The 22,038-nt window shown below is 32.9% G+C and overlaps 1 protein-coding gene across 2 annotated transcripts in view; it reads right to left on the minus strand.

Moving 5' to 3' along the window:
- Window positions 1-526: 526 nt before the first annotated feature.
- The window catches only part of LOC108967616 (acetylcholinesterase), a 157,334-nt gene continuing 135,822 nt past the window's right edge, over window positions 527-22,038 (minus strand). Inside the window, exons 8-9 of one of the 2 annotated variants that reach the window (XM_018931158.1) lie at window positions 20,847-21,010; window positions 527-708 (exon numbers count right to left, since the gene is read on the minus strand). In XM_018931158.1, the coding sequence (XP_018786703.1) occupies window positions 566-708; window positions 20,847-21,010 (307 nt within the window). In that variant the 3' untranslated portion in view covers window positions 527-565. The remainder of the gene's footprint in view (window positions 709-20,846; window positions 21,011-22,038) is intronic. The other variant, XM_018931157.1, reaches the window with a different exon arrangement.

A 22,038-nucleotide genomic window follows, 5' to 3' on the forward strand; every position in this document is an offset into this window, starting at 1 on the left:
AATTTCAACTAAAAAGCAAAAATATGTTTAAAAAATAAATTTACAAATTTTTCTTACACATTTATACGCACAAGGCCTTCCGAATAAGCAATACAAATGCATTTACTCGTTGTTATGTATGTATGTATGTAAATAGTATGTTTGTAAGGAGTTTCTAACACACATTTTCTCATTAAATCTTTTTGTGTGCGCTTTATATCAATTAAACAAAAACCATTGCTTGAACATACATATGTACACACACATATGTATATGTAAATTTATACTACATTCCGCCCAAACTGCATCTACGCTTACATTAACTACACTTTCTACAATGAATGCTCTTTACAAATTTATTGATTTATTTTCAGTTTGCGTTTCGCTATAAGCCTTTATGTGTGTATATGTGTGCCAGTTTGTGTGTGTGTATATGTCTCTTTAGTTGGTAATAATAAATTGTTTGTCATTTTGTTAATATTTTCATTTATAATAATATGCATGTTATTTTTTTCTTGATATTGTAAATTTTCGCATTTATTGCCTGTCTGAGCTACTTGTGCGCTCCTAACATTGTTTTTGTGTTTTAGAAAAATGCATTTACTGACGGAATGCCTAAGACCAGTGTCAGCGCCAACATGAACGCCACGATGCTCCTTTGTTGCAGCAGCAAGTGTTGTTGCTTTTGTTGCAGAGAGGAAGCGGATGATGGTTTGATTTCGCATTGTGCTGGAAAAAAGACAGAGAGAATTGTTGATTATTTTTGTATTGCGAAAATAACGGTGAACTTATAACTATTTTTATTTTAATTTTCAGAATATAGTTCAATGTAGGTAAATGATAAAACATATGACGATATATGTATGTATATAGCACTAAAATATGTATATAAGTAACTGATATAAAGATTTTCTTTTAAATAAAATTATAACAATATAAATTAATTGCATTTTGGAATTGGATTTTGCTACAACCCATTGTGAGATTTTTTAAACGATTTCTCTTCCATATAAAAATAATTTATATCATTATATTTTACCAGATACTTTTTAGCTATCATTTGAGATTTATAACTATTATTCAATATTTTTGAAGCAGCAAATTTTTTTTTTTTTTGTTTGTTATTATCTGATCAAATTTGAGCCGGACTATAGAGGCATATAATAATTTTTTAGAACTCTCAAGGCTTTGCCTACCACAATTTGAATGCTTTTGTTAAAAGGCTATGCCCCAGTGTCGAAACTAGTACCTCTCCAGCTAATATCAACAGCCAAAGCGAAAGCCAATATTCTACATAAGTACTTAAATAGGATTTAACTCGCATGACTTTACACCGTTCCATAGAATATTTTTATGTCCACCGTTGTCTCTTGTTGACTAACCACAAATAAGTYACAAGCGGCAAATATATCGAATCAATAAAGTAAGATTCCTTAAATATTTTTATAAGCTCTATTTATATAAATCTGTATACAATATCAAAACCAAAAGAATTCGAAACAAGTTACTAAACAAATATGTAATTAATAAACTTTCCACAATTTTGGCTTATAAGGAAAAAAAATTAGATATATAAACTTCGATATTTTAGTCTGCTCGTTCGCCCAGAATAAGTAAACTACTTGAAACACCTTTTTTTAAAAAATAACTAACAAAAGTATATTTCATAAAACTTTAATCAAAGTTTTTCGAAACCGAAGTTATAGATGCAATAGTTATTTTAGTCTAAAAAATATCAGAATATTTAAGGACCTATCAGTATGTTTRTATACATATATACATATATACTACTGTAAGTATTTGAAAAATTAACATAAAGAAAAAATAGTAAATATGGTAGAATAATTTATTTATTAATATATAAAGGGTGATCCCCGTAGAAGTATTTTTTTCAGTAGTATTTTTTTAATCGCGGTTATATTTTGTGTGAGGCTGTCATATTATTTTTGATTTTTGTTCAATAGTGCTTRGCATTTCATCATGGAAAGTGTCCTGAACGACGTTTACAGGTCGTTCAACTTATGTACAAGGTGCGTTCCAAAGTAAACAGAACTTTTTGAATCTAGCGCCTCCTGGTGTCGCCATCTATGTATATGCCGACTGGTGCGTTAGAATCTGCTTTAAATCTTTATCGAGAATTTCATGACATTTCACTGATTTGAAGTGAAGTTATTGCGTTTTACGTTTCAGTATGTTTGTGTTATCGGTGTGAAAATGAGCCCCGAACGAAAAGCCAACATTAAATTTTGTTTTAAAATTGGTAACACTTTTACCAAATCGTTCCAATTAATRGCGATGATTGCCTATCCCGTAGCAGAGTGCACGATTGGTTTCAACGTTTTCAAAGTGGAAATTCAATGGAAACTATTTGTAAATTCAACAAAAATCAGCCGAGGTCATAATTGAAATTCATGGAAATGGAATTGAACATCGATTTATYGCATTTTGACCRAACATTTGGAATYCAACAGTTGAAGGACATTATTAAAAAGGTCAATTGGACCAAACACATATTAACCATTAACCACTCCCCTTATTCATTTGATAKGGCACCGTGYSACTTCTTSCTTTTCGKAAAAATGCAAAAGGATTGCACTGACATACTGACGGCCATAACGACCAACGAGCTAAAACACTCGTTCTACCTGCTTTTGGACCATGCAAAAAGCTGTATTGAATCAGAAGGAGACTATTTGATCAAAATAAATTGATTTTGCCGAAAAACCCATGTCCTGTTTACTTTGGGCACCCTAATCGACATCGCTGCGCTCTATAGGCTCTTCAAAAGTTYCAAGAAGATCCGACGTTTTCGATCCAAATTTTGTTCAGCAATGASTTYCATTTTTTGCTCAACCYGTACGTAAACAAGTAAAATCACAGCATTTGRGACGAAGAGCAACCAGATGGAATCAWCGGTAGATAATTCTTCAAAAATGATGTCAGGGAGAACGTAATCATCATTGGCCTTACAGCGCCATGAAAGCCAACCGAAAACGACATTTGGTTTCGACAAGTTGGCGGCACTTCCCACATATAGCATCAAACAATGGATTTATTTAGTGACACTTCGATGAACAGATAATTTTACGTTTTCAGCAGTTCGATTGACCACCAAGATCGTGTGATAACACACCGTTGGACTTTTTACTGTGAGGATATGTAAAATGTAAAATATATGCGGACAATCCCGCTTCGATTCAGGCCTTGAAGCAAAGCATCACGCGTGTCATTCACCAATTAATGTACGAAGTGTTCGAACGAGTAATCCTAAATTAGACTCAACGGAAACAACATCTGAAACTTAGCCCCAGAAAATATTTGAAAGAGATAATCATCAAGAAATAAATGCGAAAGAATGTTCTTTCGAATAGGCATTAACATTCCCCCTTAAAATTGATTGTATTTAAAAAATAGAGAACCTCCTGATATATTATTTSACATATTTACTTTAAAAACATTGATTTTTTCAAAGATTGAGTATTTTATTTTTATAAAGAACGTCAAAGGGTCAAATTATGACAAGATCCTTTATTTTAAAACAAAAGTAAAAACAATATGAAAACCGAAAGGAATTTAGAAAGGAATAGAAGCCCTACTGTTTTGCGCAATCAATAGGTTGATCAGAAAATCGGTGGATCTTACTTGGACAAATATAGGTCGTTTCTGTTACCCAAAAGCTATTAAAAGTGGAACACCATATGGTTGTATATCGACCAAGCGAGGCATAGCAAAAATAAAAGTATATGACGATTTGCTAATATATTTTATAACGTTTATCATGCAAGGTGATTTATATAAGACGGAAAGTTGGTGTAAAGAAGCATTCAAAAGATAGGATGTTGATTGCGATTTGGTTAGGATATTTTCGTAAATACGAGTACGGTATTTAACAAGCTGTTTAGCTCAATGTTTCGTTAATGTTCCAAGCTGGAATGGCTTTAGATTTTTACATTAGAACTACGGTGAAAAAAATTTCAAAATCTATTTCCGTATGTGTGGACTTCAGGAAKCCTCTCTATCAAAAACGTATTAGTCGTTCAAAGCAGGCATCTGAAATTTCGCTCTGGAATTTTGCATATATCCTTTTCTCCGCAAGAAGCTGCTCATTCGCCACCTCTAATATCGGGTGATTATAGCATATGCATAATTATTTTCTGATATAAGATCTAGAAAACTGCTCCAGATTAGTTTACCATACCACATAGCTGTCACACAAACTCAACKATCAAAATCAAGTTCTTGTATGAAAAACTTTTGTACTTGGCTAAATATACTCAGGAAGTTTGGCATTGATTATTTARTAAGGCAACGCTACAATAGCCGAAATTTTTTTTAGATCGGATTACTACAGCTTATAAATATCATACATACAAACTATGCAAATGAAACTTTTCACTTGCAAAATAATTCTAGCTTCAGTACAACCGAAGTTAACGTCCTTTCTTATTTCGTACTATAAACAGCAAACCCCTAAACACAACTGCAAATAAAAAACAAAGTAGCGAGTAAAAATATGGTAACGTGTTTATATGTATGTATGTACATATGTATGCAATAAAGCGGCAACAAAAAAAGAAGTGAAAATAAGTGCGAATTTGTATGATTGATGCAGTTGTTTGAAATTTCAAATTTTTTGGGCTTCTCACTCAGCATTCGCTACTTACCTATTAATGCGCCGGCAAAAAGAGCCAACAACGAAGCGAAAGCCATTTTCATTTCTTTTTACAACTACTTTATAGCCTCGTTGCAGGTTTACATTATTCGATTATTACTATCATTTAAAGTGTATTATTTAAAAAATTTTTTTTTTTTTTTTTGCGAATTGGAACGCTCAAATTTTGCATAGATTTTATTCATGTAATATTCATTATACAACAATCAACACTTTTGAATTGAATTGTAACAAATTTTGCAAAAGGCACAAACTATCTTACATATGTACATACRAACAAACGTAGGAACACATTAAATAAACTCATACATATGCTAACCGGTACGCAATTGTTGTACGCAGAATGTATACAAAAATAGAAATAGAAAATTTTGTTGTAAAAGCAATGTGAACAACAATAACAATAATAATAGCAAGAAAAGCATATTGATACAAAAACAACTACAAACATATTTGAGCAATAACTTTTGAGSGCGCGAGTTGAGTGTAAATGSCGRTGACACATATRCACATACATATAAGCATTTGACAATTGCAAGTGTCAAACAATACGACACATCAATATTTGAAGAGGCAAGCAACGTGTACTGTGACAAGAGTAGCAAATTATTATTTGTTAACACAAATATACATGACTTACTTATTCATACGGATACACTCTTTTTATAGTTCATATGCCTACATTAGTTTGTAGATTAGGGTGGGCCAAGAAAAGTGAATGTTTTTTGATGCTGGTTGATACGTAATCACCGCTAGGAAAGACTCTCCAAGTATGAGGTCTTAATTGCAACAGGAAGGAAGATATTAACGGTTACAGTACAGCCGCTCGGCTATCGAAGTGAAAACATATCTCTCTGCAGGAAGCAGAACTTCGGAGCAGWACATCTACTGCTACCTTGATAGCAGCCACCTCTGCTTGAAATACGCTACAGTGGTATCTCTCTCTCTGGGAGTTGATAGATAGCTCCTTCTTAACTTCGTTYCAACCAACACCAAAAATCTCAATGTACCGCTTCTCTAGCGGCCTCCCCCTTCCCACAACTCCTTTGTGGGAATATGCAATCGAAGTAGTGGAGAATTTCAGCGTGTTCTTGCCCACGCGTCTCGGATACCTAGCTTCCCTAAGTTTAAAAGCAGCCTTCGCCTTCTAGCAACTGTCAGCTATGTCCACAGGTGCAACGTGTATAATGACATTTTAGTGTCATTGGTTCTCCTTACTGCACCATAGAAAGAGATTAGAATACTACTTAGAGTGTTTTTTTTTTTTTTTTTTGAGCGCCTCTACCAGACAACGACTATATAAAACATAAGAATTGGCTTAGCTACAATCTTATAGAGTATACACAGTTGCGAGAGGCTCCTCTACAACCTCACTCTCTCCTCAATATTTCACTTCTAAGTTAGCTTTCAGTTAAGAGTAAGCCCCAAGTACTTCAGCATATATGTATACCTGTTGAAAAATAGAACATTTCAAAGAGAAGAGCGCAACATTTGTAGGGATTTTGTATCTCTTAGTAAATTTTATTTAAATTTCTCTTAAATTAAATTCTTTCTATTTGCCAAAATGGTTTCTCTAATTTTTTATTATACATATTAATATAGTGAAGGAAATTAATTAATGAAAGCAAAAATAAAATAGAATATTCTTTCAATAGTCTGCTATCGGAATAACTGTAGGGCATTAGAAAAATAAGATATCATACTAAAAAACTACTCAGACATATTTGTCATTGGGGAAAACGTAAGCCATGCAGCTGGTGTGTTGATGTTGCAACAGAAAATCGTAGGCAATATTAGGCTCAAATGCTCTCGATGCCAAAAATATACCACATTCTGAAAGTCCAAGAATGTATCGATTAAATAAAGGAAATTGTCGATCGTCATGGAGATTATATTTTCAGCACCCAAGAGCTAAACATTGCAGAAAAAATATTTTAGAATAATTGAAATAAGGCTGGGTATAAAAAGAAGTTCGATCTATGATTTCCATATAAGTGAACCTTACGAACCGAATTTCTATATATACCAAATCGCAACAAAATTGGTTCATTTCTGGAGCAGATGGTTACTGGTGATGAAAAACGGGTCACTTACGATAATCTCAATTGAAAAAGGACGTAGTCGAATTGCGAATCAAGATTTTACTATGTGATTGTGTGATTAGCATGAATTCATCTATTTTGAGAAAGTTCCTTACGGCCAAACTCTTCTTCGGATCTGTACGCTCAGCTTTGGTTATTAGTAGAGGAATTGTATTCCATCAGCACAACGCCAGGCTACACACATCTATAGTTATTCGTTAGAAACTTCAACCGTACATAAAACATAATTCTAATATCTTAACTATGCTTAATAATACACTTAATTTCACTTAATTTAATGCATATACTTTAGTTACTACACCTTGTATCCACTACTTTCAAACCCGTATCTCTTTGCAATCAATTACGAATTAATTAAAGACCATAAAAGTTGAAAACTAGAACATTCTCTCAGGGACTCTAAGGTCGACATAACTTGCAATGAAGTATTATTGTATACTTTTTTTTTTTTTTTGTACAAATATTTCTTCACTATATGTACCACTCTGTGCATAAATAGGCTTCTAAAATTTCATTCTTATATAATCTGCTATATCTACTGTTCTTCTTGTCACATATGTCTCGATTAAGGTCTCCATCAGATAATAGAACACAGACTTAAAAATTATATAACAAACCAAAACCAATTGGATAGCTTGTCCCAAAGAAACAAGCAATTTTGATTTTAGAGTAATTTAAATATTAATTACTGTTTTATTTTACACATTTAATCCCCGCGTATAAATTTCTCTGACAAAGCAATGGTATGAAATATGGTGCCGTAGGGTGCCATGTGCCTGACAGAACAGCCACAAAAAAAAAAAAAAAAACGAGCAATGCCAATTTAATAAATGAGTGTAGACTTTGCTGTACCCCTTTTTGTGCGGCGCTTTTTCTGCATCGCACACTCATCGACAAAAACACTGCGCCAGACACTTTGTCGTCGCTGCTTGCGGTCATCCAGCTGATGCTTRTGCCAAACGCGCTGCCAATGACAAGCAGTTGCCTACGGCACCTTTCTTAATGACACCAACCAGTTAGCCGGTCGACTATCTAACACTGGCCACACGATTTTCACACCGGCAACGAAAGAGCGTCGAGCGAAAACTGAGCCGGGTGTGTTGCCAGGCAGTTCTATGCCTCGSCAAGCCATACAGCACAGTATAAATCGMCACGCGTCTAGCTTGCCACGCTCGGCTTAGCTTTATGAACCTGTTGGCTCGAGTTTCGGCGGCCCCTCTGCACGACGGTCGGTCTGTGCGTCCGCCGGTCTGTAAGTCTGTGGGTATGTCTGCATATTATGCGCTGCGCCGATCACCATTTGTCGTGCTTTAATTAGTAAGATTAAAACGCAGCATTTGACACACGTGTTCCCAATGTTGTGTCGCCCCTACTTCGGCTGCACCGCTCTTCTGGCCACTTTTTTKACTATATTAGCGGCAGTATCCACATTTTCTGGCTTTTTCGTAGAAATTATCATTTGACTGGCGTATTCATGCTTCATTTTAGTAACTTTTAATAAACGAACCTCGTGTTTTGCCGCTTTTTTGGCTATTTATTCATGCCATACAAATGTGCTGCTCTTTCGCCGGTGTCTTTCTTTGCCCCGTACGGGTTCAACGGTGAGTTGTTCAACGAAATTATATAAATTTTAAATTAGCAAAAAATCATATTGCCAATATTTGTTGCCATTTGACTTTWGTTGTATGTTATATTTCACTTGCTGTTGTTGTTRTTGGCATTGGCATCACATTAACTGCACGCGACAGCTAATGCCAAAACAGCTAACCGCACTTATTGAATAAATTGTCGAACACAAACCAAAAAACAAACCAAAACCAACAACAACAAATAAGCACACAAGCAAACAATGTCGATTTGTGGCCAGCGGCGGCAACAGATTTATCTATATGACTATATTTTTTGTCACTTTTGTATCCATTATCGGGCGGCTGAGCGYTCGCATGCACAGGTGTAAGCATTTCTTGATATGGTTAGGTTTGTTCATGGGCGAGTTGCCTGCGGCAGAATGGCTAATGTTCCTTTGATATTCATAATTTGATAATTTTATTGTTTGYTCAGCAGTTTTGTTGTTACTTTTGTTTTACATTCGTTTAAATTGACACAGACAAACACCAACACATATTTGGAAAGGTGCTTTTGGTGGCGATTGCAGACAATCCACGCGTCGCAGCAGTATGAGTATAAGCAAAAGCAACGCCAATGCAAGCAAACAGAATGGTTGGTGAGTGGACAATCAAAGCCCTGAATCAATAGACAGAGAGACGACTGACRCGTAACAAAAAACGACTGGACATTAATATGTATTACAAATAATACAACACATTAAATGTGGACAAAATGCGAAATAATTTCAATTAACAATATCACTCACTCAATAACACTCAGAATATACCATTTTTTAGTGGGGGTAGATAAAATCTAAAGTATGTGCGGAYAATCCCGCTTCGATGCAGACTTTAGAGCAAAATATCACGCTTGTCATTTGTCAGTTACMAGTCTAAATGCTCGAACGARTCATCGAAAATTGGACTCAACGGATGGACAATCTGASACGTAGCCAACATTTGAAAGAGATAGTCTTCAAAAAATAAATGCGTAAGATTGTGCTTTCGAATGATAATAAACATTTTCCATTAAATTTGATATYTTATGTTTTTTCTTTAAAAAAGTAARAAACMTCGAAATGTAAACATAGCCTCAGGATTAACATAGAAAGAACGTTCGAAAAATYGATATAAATAAAACAGAGAWATTTCTCATTTGGCGCATAAATATWTCTTATTAAGTCATTGTTGTGCATCGAMGGCATTCTTCATCAAGAAACAATGATTTATAAATGTATACGAAATTCACATTTTTTGGTTTGTAAAYAAAAATGTCAGAGGAAGTATGACTTTCAGGCTAATAACTTAAGAATTACTGAATGAAATCTCACGAAACTGCGAAACTAGTTGAGTGTAGTACTTTAAAACAAGGTGGCGACTTAGCCCTCTCGAGATCTCGATTGAAACTGATTTTATTTATTTATTCCTGTAAAAGTACATTCTTACAGTTTGGTGTGGTTTATGGGGCGGCGGATGATATTGACTTGGACAATATGTGGTTCTAACAGGACGGCACCACAAGTAACACAACAAATGTTACAATCGATTTGTTGCAACAAACCAAGTCTGGTGAACGTGTTATCTCACTAAAGGCCTAGTCAATTGGCCGCCACGGTTGTATGTTTTGACGCTGTTAGGCTATTTTCTGTGTGGCTACGTCAAGTCTATGGTCGATTGTGACGATTGATTAATTTCTAACGAATATCGAAGATAAATTGCAGGAGTATCGGCTAATTTATGCTTGGAAGTCGTCGAAAATTGCAAAAGAATCGAGTTCCATACRTACTGGCACCGATTTAACTTTCACACGAATAAATAATTATCCCAAACCGTTCTTGATTTATTAAAAAAAAAAAAATTATATCACTCTTATGGAAAAACCCTTTACTACTGGGGCAAAAATGGTAAGACTTTTTAATTAAAATCTCACGTGACAAACGGTTTTTAAAGATCATATGGGCCTAAGGAAAGTGAAAATTTGGATGGTTCCAAAATCACCAATTTTTTTTTTTATTTTTTTTTTTTTTTGTTTGAAAAACAACTTAGCGTTAACTTCTGTGAAACAGTGATTTCCGACTACTAGGATGTAGTCAAACGTACTATTACTGGACGCATTGCCAGTCATGCTTACGATCTGGAAAACAGACGATCGGGAYATCGTGGCAAAAGTGAGCCGAAGCCGAAAAAAACACGTCAAAGCAGGTCAAAGGTGAAGGTTATGTTGGCAGTTTTCTTCGATTACCGAGGTGTAGTGTACTCCGAACTCTTTCAGACGGCCAAACTGTCAACAAGGATTTAATATTTAAGTGTTATGCGTCATTTACGCGAAGCTAWTAGTAAAAAAGGTCTGAATTATTATACGACAACTAATGGTTATTTGCACCATGATAATGCACCGATGCATACTGCATTGTTTTTTCGCGAGTTTTTCGACAAATTTTCAACCAATGGTGAATACGGTGCCTGAGTTAGCTCGCTGTGAATTTTGGCTATTCAGTAAACTGAAACGGCTGCTCCGGGGAAACCGTTTTGAGCCACTCACTGAAGGCTATTGCGGAAATTGATCTTAACAACTGTTTCGAGGATTGAAAGAAAACAACGTATCGGAACCAAGGTGGTCGACATAGATTTTGAAAAATAAATTAAGAATTTTAAAGTCTTAATATTTATTGCTCATAGTAGTTTACCAAAGATATTAATTTTTTAAAGTATATTTATTGTAATTATTGTTTATGGTCTTCTGTTGCAATTATATTCCAATACAAAAATAATAATATTAATAAATATTTAACAGCACAATTTACTGTAAATTAGATAAAAAAAATTATTACTACTGAGAATTTTTTTTGTAAYTATAGCTTGTTGTAACGCTCATGGCTGCAATCGATGGTTATCGCTGCTCTTTATAATGTCAATGCTTCTGGTGATCATTCATCATTTTTACGAATAAAATTAATTAATTAACTATTGTATTGTAAGGCATGCGTTAATGGAGAATTTTCTAACGGAGAGTTTTTTTGTCGTGGAAACCATTTTTTTTTTTTTAACATTTTCGGTTGATTTATTTACATATAATTATTATTTCTTTAGTAGCTCTTTTTCATGACCTTTGTTTTTTTGAAATTCGTGTTAAATATACAAAGTGTTAAAATATTTTAATTGATTCAACCTACTTGGCAATATTTTTGTGCGTATTATCGTTATATGAATTACGAGCTGAGAGAAATATATGTAAAGCCCTTTGTTTTCTCTCTCTATTTTCTACTACTCCATTAAGTTTTATCTACTAAAAAAAATCAGCATTTCTGATGTACTAGCCTTAACAATATCACTTTGCGCCTCTTACTTTGGATGTTGAACGCACGAAGCATATCGACTTTTTATTTCATTTGTATAAAAATAAATTGTTTTATATGGGCAGCTTTAACGTATGCCAAATTAGCCACCAGATTAAGGGATTACATGGACTTACGGTTTTTTTTTTTATACATTCTCTTAAATCTTTAAACTCGTTTTTCTCGAAACTCTGTTTTTAAAGTAAATTGGCAAGATTTCTCGAAAACCACTTAATCGAATTCATGAAATTATACACAGAACTTTGAGATACAATTCTTAAGGACTTGCACGAAGGATTTTTTTTCGTTTACTACTGTTTGGATAAGAAATATTGCGAAATTTTAATTTTTTTTGTTTTTTTTTTTTGTTGTAAAAATTTCTGCCAAGAATGCAATTTTATTTTCCTTCGTTCAAGCTCCAAGTTAAGGTTTTAGCTTCAACATGTATTTTTTCACTTTAGATGATCCTGTATGGAGCTATCCTGCCAACGCGACCGTTTCTTTTTCCGAGAGCACTGTTTATGGCGTCGCTTAATTAATTTTTAAAAATTAAAAACATACCTAGAAGTGTACTTTCGATTGATGATAAACTTTCCCCATTACATTTGAAGTTGCTGTGTTTTTTTCTTCAAAAAATAGTTGAGTTGGATCACAATTTACATACATACTTAAAATTAAAAACGATATGCTTAAATACATAACTTCAAAAAGGAACAATTATGAATTTCTTTTAAATTATTTGCCCACCTCTATGTTGCAATAACTACCCATATAAATGCCCACTGACATCACTTAGACCAACAAAATATGGCTTTTGAGATAATAAACTGCAAAAAACGGTAGCGTGGATCCTACTCGAAAAACGATTAGTAGCAACTGAATTTCAATAATGCTACCAAATTAATTGGAGAGATTTAGAGCGTCATAAATTGGGGTTTGCATAATTACAAAAGGAAAAGGAGGAAAAAAATTTACAAAATGCTTGCATACATATGCATGATTGAAATTTGATAATGTTGCTCCACTTTCAAGCGGATTAGCGAAATTCGATGGCAATACAGTGAGCAGAAAAAAGCTATTATGGTGATAATTTCGAAATAAAAACAAAGTAAAACAACAATTTTATATGAAGTGGGAGCAACTGAGAAAAAATCGAAATTTTATATGCTTCTTACTAATCGATTAGCTTAGCTAATTTTAGCTTATCGCTAAGCGTTAAAATTATCAAATTTATGCAAAAGTGTGGCAGATTTAAGGTTTTAGATAATTTTCARTATATGTATGTATGTATATATTGGGTATTTACTATTCCTTAAGCTATTTTAGATCATGGAAGCAGTTTATCGCGTTGAATCGATTAAATTAATTATACATCACATGTGCCTGCATTCGTTATTATTATCTTGAATATTTTGAAGAAAGCGAAGAAATCAGCCAAATCAAGAAAGTCAATGYACGCCAACATCCAAAGATGCGAGGMATAAATTTCGAAGACGATTCGRCAACGATTAAAAAGAGAAATTTAAAAATCATTTTAAAACAATATAGTTGCATATCGCTTTATAATTGTATATAGATTGTTAGTCATATTTAAAACATGAAATCTCGAGTTTTTTGCTCATCGTCTCTAAAATGGTTATGTTCAGTTCGAAAGTGACGCATCGCCTGCGTTTGCGACAAAGACATATTATTGACCTCAAAATGTATGYTTAAAATCGAAGTCTATATACATATATAAAATATGCATATGAGCATATCACAATGGGTGAAAGATCACCTCTTCTATCRCGAAAACTGCCGAAAAGGCGAATGTACCACACTGCACGATCGATAAATAAACGCTTATTGATTATGCTCGACAGAACACTATAAAATTTATGACAACAATAAAGAACTACACGCGATTATGTATTTACATGTGTATCTAATRTCAAATTGCTTTTGTTGCTTCTTTCTTTTGTTTAGCAACAAATATTGTCCCAGCAGTCGACAGCGCTACAGCGCCCAACTGTCTGCTCGATCGCGATGAGATCAAGCACTGTTTTAGCACCGCTATACATACTCACACAGTTTATGGGTATTCAAAGCACACGCATATTCGGACGATTTTGATATTTAATCTCCATAACGACGACAACTTCGAAATCACTTTTCGTTTTCTTTRCTCGAAATGGCAGGCTATTTCTTAGAATATTGTTAAAAGGGATTTAATGATAAACTTTTTCGGAGAAAAATAYTACCCACATGGACGTTAATTATTTTAGGAACAGTGAACTTTTAGCAGAAACGGTAAGGTAGGGTTTGGTTCGGGTATAACCGAACATTTCATATTCTTGCAACTTGGTAGGATCATGGCGTAGAAATACTAGTAGGTGTTCGACCAAAGGATGGACATTTCTTACATTTCGGATATGAGGTTTACACCAAAGGCTAATCTAAATAAATTTTATGCATTGCCACCGTGTGCCTAGGTTCATATTAAAAAACACGCTTCCTAATTTCATTAAAATAACTAGCAYATTGGCGGATGCATGGTATGTGGTCAGAAGCCAACTAGATGTTCGAGAGTCTTTATGTGGGGCTATAGGAAATATTGATATGGATAAAGCCATTTTTGTCACAAAGATATAATGTTATGATCAARTATACATTTTCCGCAAATTTCATTAAAATATCTCACAGATTAACCGTTATTTTTGGCAAAAAGTCGGCCACACGCAATGGGGTTCGCACATTCGGTTTATAGGGGTTATGGTTTGAGTTCGGCAACTTTGGGCGTACCTTAAAAAAATAATTTGAGCATTTTATTTAATTTAATAGAGTTAACTTTGAATACTGGAGAATATTTAGAATTACTTTTCAATTTGGAATATATTGAAACTAGTTCACTGAACTTCACTGGACGAGGTACACTTCTTGAAAATTTAATTCGTAAAAGTATTGATGCGAGTTCTTCCATTTTTTTTTTTTTTTTTTTTTTTTTTTTTTTTTTTTTTTTTTTTTTTTTTTTTTTTTTTTTTTTTTTTTTTTTTTTTTTTTTTTTTTTTTTTTTTGTGTTTTGTTTTTGCTTTCAACCTTCGATCTCTTGATATGTTCACGACTATCATAGACACCTTGAGTCGAATTATAAAGAACTTAAACTGACATTCTTCATCAATTTGCGCTKAAAGTCCTCAGGCTATAAAAATACAATAAAATTTAATTATGTTTTTTTTTTTCGAAAAATTGGACTGATCTATCGTTCTCATACCATGTTTGAATGGAAACGAAAGTGAGATGGCGGATGCTATTTTATAAATTGAAAATTTCTGAGCACTTCTACTGAGTGTACTTCTTACTTTGAGTCGCATTATGAAGGGTTAAATATGGTTTAATTCAATTGAAAATGGACACATTGCTCTAGAGAAAACTAATATATTTCAGTTGAAAATATTTTCGAATATAGATATTATATTTTTTATCGAAATTAGTAGATTTTTGCAAGAAACACCTATCCCAACAAAAATTAATTTGGAACCTCGAAGTTTCGAGAAAGATTTGAAAGCCACACCAAACGGTATAAATTTTAATACGCAGAGGTACAGTAACTATTTAATTTATGCAAATTTCATACAATTTTATTATTGTAGCTGAATTTCGTTTAATTCGCCGGCTGGTGGTTCACTTTTCTACTCCAAGCCTTTGGATTATCATTAATAATTCTGATAATAAAAGTGGTTATAGGAGGTTATAAAAGTTGGTGCGCGCACGACAAGTGGAGCGGATGTTGGGCGGTGTTGGCGAGTTGTTTCGCGCCGAATGTCATTTCGTCATTTCTTTCTCTATTTTGCATGTTTTGTCCTTTTGTTTACGGCTGCGCTAGTTTCATGTAACGTGAGGCTTTGTAAATGCATGAATGTATGTGTGTATGTACATATACTGATGATGCCTTAGGCTTTTACGTAAAAGGTTAGTGCCTCAGAGCAGTTTTTAAAATTTTATAAATATTTAACGTTTCTTTTATTGCCCAGTTTTTTGCATACGTCTCTGGATGTTTCAATAATTAATTCACCGATTTTTATGCTAATACTGTTTTTTATAACCAATTAATGTAAGCATGTATAAGTATATATGTGTTGAAATGAGGTCTAATTGATATGCCTTTAGGCTGTTAGGCCTTTCTTTTGAGAATAACGAAATCGAAGAAAGCTGGCGTGCTTAACTTTGAGCCCTAAAGTAATAGTAACAGTATACATAGATCTCATAGGCGAACATTTATGCTTACAATGCCTTTAGCAGGTAGACCTATTCTGCTATAATACTAAATGAAAAAAGAAAATATAAAATTTATGTTGACAGTTTTTTCATTTCATTCAGTCCATGTGTAAGCCTTTTGTAACTTCGTTTCCTGATTAAGTCAATTTTTTTTTTTTTTTCAAACGCCTTTTTTTTATTTTATTTTTTTTTGATGACGCATGAGTCGTGTCAAGCTGTGATGTGATTCTTGTTCAGTAATGTTTGGCATTTGATCATGGAAAAGCTTATGACCTTTATTATATATGGAGATCTTAAATTGAAGTCGCACYGTGAGAACGTAATCGCCAATGGTCCAATGGTGACCGTTGTCGCGCCATGATAATCGACTATATGATATTTGAAATTCAAGCTTATTATTTTGGCGAGATTTGGATGGCGCCACACATCACATCACATCAATCAATGAATTTGGCTAAAGAACTCTTCGGTGAGCAGTTGACTTAACGTTTTGGTCGACTGRCCATCAATATCGTGTGATATTACACCGTTAGCCTTTTTTCTATCCGGACAGCCACGCGTCGATGCAGGCTTTGGAGTAAAACAAACAAAAACAAACCAGTGACCAGTCGAAATGCTCGAAGGAGTCATCACGTAGCCGCTCCCAAAATGTGTAAGAAATGATCTTTAAAAGTAAATGGTAAAGAATATTCTTTCGAATGATAACAAAAATTCCCCATAAAATTTAAAGTTTTCCTTTACAAAAGTAGGAAACCTAGAAATAGATCACCCCTGAAATATGTGATTTTTTTTTTTTTTGCACATAAAGTATATTTTTCGGTACTTTTTAAGAATGATATTCAAACTTTTAAAATATTAACCAGAGAATTTGGAATAATATATATGAATTATCATTCAACTTTGAAAGTTTTAAAAAATGTTTTCTTAGATCTTCCAAACATTATTATTTCAGTAATTAATTTTATTCCTTGCAGCAAAGGTTGCTATCAGACTCCAGACCACCAGACCACCAGGACCAGAGAAGGATATTCTGAAATCCCAATACGTTTACATTCCTGATAACTTGGACCACTGTGCCGCCAAGCGAACTCTTAGTTGCATATTCTCCGAGGGATATGAGAAGCAGARTCGCTGAAGAAAAGGTACCGAGAACTTTTTGACGGATGGATCGAAGCTCAAGGAGAAAGTTAGATTGGGAGTCTTCTGTCGGGAAACCAATTTTTGTTTCAGATGCAATGCAATGTAGTGTACATGTGGAAGCTTACAACGTAGCATCAGATGTACTTCTCAGAAGTGAGATATGCATCCATTCMCATAGCAGWGCTACTMTACAGGACTAGARCACGTTAATAGTGAGCTRAAAGCTGGTCCATGACCCCAATAGCAGTAGCATTAAGCTTTTTCCATATTTAACTTGTCTAGTTGCTTGGCAACTTGTCAAAGTTTCAAGGAGAAAGACGAGGTGGAAACATTTAGACACTGTCTCCTCCAATGCTCAGCTTTCGTCAGATTAAAGTTGAAGCAACTTGGTTGCCAGACTTTTTATGGCAGAAATAAGGTCTTGCATTTTCTTCGTCTCAGCATTTGCAAATTAAAATGTACGAATTTGTAATTGAAAAAATTATATTCTCCAACTAGTTATTTCCTTTAAATCGTTGTGTGTTTTATTTAATTTTTAGAAAAAAAAAATATATTTTTATGGTAGCGGTCGACGARTAATTAGAATCTTCTTTAATCATAAGAAAAATCTGAGTTTGGACGTTTAAAACACATTCTAGCATAGCTAAAGCTTTTTTATTAACYCCAAAAAATATAAAGTCTTCTAATCCTACCATCAATAACTTTGAAATATTACACAGAAATTTGTTTGTATTTTAGCTTAAAATGTCCCAAAGAGCCAAGTTATGTATGTATACAAAGCATATTAATTTTCACAATTCCAATATGAAAGATTGGAATTTTAATTAGGGCTTAAGGCTAACTAAAACTACCAAAAAAAAAGCTCAAATTCTAAGAAATCAATATCCAAATCACAGTTTGCTTCATTAAAGACTAATAAATCTCAAAAATGTGATGCGCATGTGACCACAATSCCATAAAAGACATTTCTTTACAAATCAGCATGAAACATGAAAGATGAGCAACAACTTACACATAACCACACTTAATTTCTTTTTTGATCCCAGCTATAGATTAATGGCTTGATTACACGCACTCCATAAATGTATGTAAATTCGTGAATATTTGCGGTTTTCAACGCCGCAATAAATAATCAATATTAGTTGCAACACGAGCCTACCGCGCGGCATTAGTCATCGTCTCAATCTGAATAGGGGCYAGCGCGTGCCATGCGATAACTGGACATGTACGCACAAATACATTTATATTTTCACKTATGAATATTGATCAATTGTCTTCCCTTTATAAACTTTCTCGAACGCCATTGAGCTCCGAGACAATCGAGATGTTACAGCTGAAGTCGCGCTTGGCAGTCATGAGTCACTCGMGTCCAATTTTCATGCGCCGTCAGCAAGCAGCCTAGCACAGCATTAGGCAATTAATCTTGCGTGAGTGATGCCGTTAATTTGCTGCATTTAAATGATTTTTCCTTTTCTTTTGTTGTTGTTTTCTGTTTTTTGCCTTTCGTTATGCAAATCGTACATAAGTATTGAAAACGATGCACGATTTATGGCCCGCGCTCAACTCTCAATTCGCTTTATTAACATATTGTGATTCTTATTATTGATATTTCATGTTCTTTTTTCATTGGTTCTTGGAGAAAAAAATATCTTAACACAGGTGTCACTGAATTGCAATTGTTGTTGTATCAAACCGTCCTCATTTTTGAAACTAATTATTTATTATTTTTCTAGAAATTTGACAACAAAAACATAGCAACCGCAATGTTACCATCATTCAGCCGATTTTGAGTGTCTTTATCTCAGCTCCCAGCTTATCGATATTCATGAGCTGCCAGCTGAAGCCTAGAAATCGCTTTTTATTTTTTATATTTTTTTCTTTATTCCAAGTTCTTGTGGTTTTAGCAATGCAATTCTCATTAGCAATGCAAATTTTCGATAGTAAATTCTCTATGKGACCCCCGGGAGTTAGTAGCGCTGCGCCGCAAAGTCTGTGTATTTTACTTTTTCAAAAATTTCTTTGTTGACTTGTCAGCTTAATTAATTTATTATGGCTTAGAGCAAGCGTGTGCAATAAATAAACGCACATGCAGCATTATTAAATAGTGAGTTTTGTATAGAATTTTATATTATAATCGAAATTGTAGATTTAATTTAGTTTAATTTTATTTCATGTACTTTATAAAACATACTTGGAAGCTAAGTTGAAGATGGGTGCTAATTCTAGTTTTGAAAAAAATATTTTTATATATTTGAGTGCTCAATAATTTATAAAAATTATATTTCATACGGTATTCGAAAAAAATTTAAAAAAAATGTGGAAATACTTTTCATGGAGTATATTTTTGAAATTTCTTTACTTTTTCAGAAATGCGAAACAAATTTTTTTTTACCACAAATATAATTGAAAAGTCTGGCAAGTATGGCAATCCTGATACATATTTGAATACATATTTGTAAATATTTGAGTGATTAGTATATTTTCGAAATTTCTTTAATTTTTCAGAAATGCAGAAAAAAAATTTTGCTCACATAAAAAAATTAAAAATTTCAAATATGGCAACCCTGCCATAGATTTTAATAAATATTTGTATATATTCAAGTGTTCAATAATTTATAAAATTTATATTTTTTTACAGTAAAATTTATTTAAAAATGTTCAAATATGGCAACCCTGTTTTATACATTTCTTGAAAAAAGCTTTTCAAGACATTTTAGCTCTCACATTTTTCTCTTTTGCATATTCTTGCTACTTTTCAAATATCTCATACAAGAAATTTCAAATTTATTAACGATAGTTGGCAACTCTAATTTTGCAATGGATTGATTTTTTTAAAAATACTGTTATATTTACAAAACTAAAAAAAATTATATTTACGAATATAATATTTAAATGTGGCAACTCTGTTTTTGGATTCTTCTTAACATATTTATAGTTTTCAAATTAAAAATTAAGAAATTTAAATTTTTTTTTTTTTTTTGACTACTTTAACAATGAAATGAGGCAACCTAGAGTTTTGAAATAGTTTTTGAAAAGTTTTCTTAAATTTTTTAAAATTTATATTAACTCTTTTTATATCATTGTAATATGGAAATCTTTTTTCATTTATTTTATTAGTTGTAAATATTTTCAATACTTATTGGCAAATAGCTATGTATGTGGAAATATGTGATTAAATTCATACAAATTTTTTTGAATTAAAAAGTTCGAAATTTTTGTTTTGAAAAAAATTCGTTCATATTTACCAAAACTGCCAATATGGCAAAAAACAGTATACCATATTACTGAAAATACCATCGTCAGTCGTGATATTAAGTAATTGAAATTAATATTAAATAATTGAAATTGACTCCCTTACAACACGCAAGAACTCCCTCCTCCAAACACAGTATTTTATGGTCTATCGATATTAATATCAATTTACTTATATTAACCTTATTTAAATCGATTTCTATAGAGCACGCACAAATTAGACAACTGCAATAACTCGAAAACCAAGTCTAAAATATTTAACAACATATCTTTCGGAAGTAAGATAGGAAAAGAAAAGAAAAACAGAACATGAAACCAGCATCCTACAACTATTTTTTTTTAATATTCTACTGTCATTACTGGTGCTGTTACGAACGAAATAAAATTTTCTAAAATTTTCAAAACTTTTAAATTGAAACCAAAAGTCAAAATTCTAATAGAACCTTAACACAGTCAATTATTTTACCAATTTTTATAAACATTTATAGAAATATTTGCTACTTACATCCCCATTTTCGGACTTCACGCAAATATTCATTCCAGAATGCGCAACGTCCTTCCAGTGGGCCACGTTGCAGCTTCTCCTCTTTGTCATCGGTTGAAAAGACATAATACACGGGATCTTTCTTTGTAAAATTTGGCCATTCTTCGCCATCAGTGGCGGGATTGCTGTAAAGCAGAGTTGGAATTGTAATTAGCAAAGGAGAATACAACAAAATAATATTTATTAATATTATATATAATATGTATTGAACCAAGGTTCTTCAGATTAAAGTGAAAAGCAAGTTCTTTCCCTAGACTTCATCATAAACGATTCGCTTGATACTAATTTTGTTATGTTTTATATTTTTTTGTAGCCTATTCTTACATACTTCTCTATAGCCATTCTTCAAGCCTTTATAATAACAAAAAAAATAATCTGTAATAATAAAAAAATAATAAAAAAATAAAATAATCTGTAAATAATCTGTAATATTTTTTTTTAGTTTTAATAATTGATGGTAACTCTATTCTGAAATTTTTTTTTTATTTATATCAATTCTTTTTTCAATTATTGAAAATATGCTTCATTCCTCTCCATGCAGATGCTTTTTAAACGAAAGCAGAGAACGTATATTTATWGCAGATATTTGATAAACGTTCTTTGCTATAAATACACGTTCTCTGATGAAAGCTGCGAAAGCTGCGTTACCATAAAAAGCTGCTAAAAGAAATCAGCGTAGCTATAAATATAGTAGCTTTTCAAGCTTTTCACATMAAAATGAAGCTTTGGTTGAACGCTAAATAAACTTAACGAAAGCCATGTGTAACACCAAAAAGACTGTCTTCCAAAAGCTTTCGTATTTCATACCAGAGAGCGTAAATGCAGAGAACGTATATGATATACGATCTGTGGGWGTGATATACGTTCTCTGCATTAGGTTGGTTAGAAAATCGAAAATCATTATATCGTCACCTAATATGAAAAATAACGTACGATCAAAAAATTCGAAATTGAGTGTTTCATTGACGATRTGTGGTATATGAGAGTTGGAGTAGTCTCAACCCGATTTTACCTTTTTTTCTCAATACCAAATACTATTAAYATACCACATATTAAAAAACCAATCATATGGAGTAAAGTCAACCGAATGTTCGAAATTTTTGATWTCAGCGCTCGGAGTGCACATCTCAAACTTTAAATGCGTTTTTCTCAA

Source organism: Bactrocera latifrons, unplaced genomic scaffold, assembly GCF_001853355.1.
Source record: "Bactrocera latifrons isolate USDA-ARS-PBARC rearing strain unplaced genomic scaffold, ASM185335v1 scaffold_192, whole genome shotgun sequence".
NCBI lineage: Eukaryota > Metazoa > Arthropoda > Insecta > Diptera > Tephritidae > Bactrocera > Bactrocera latifrons.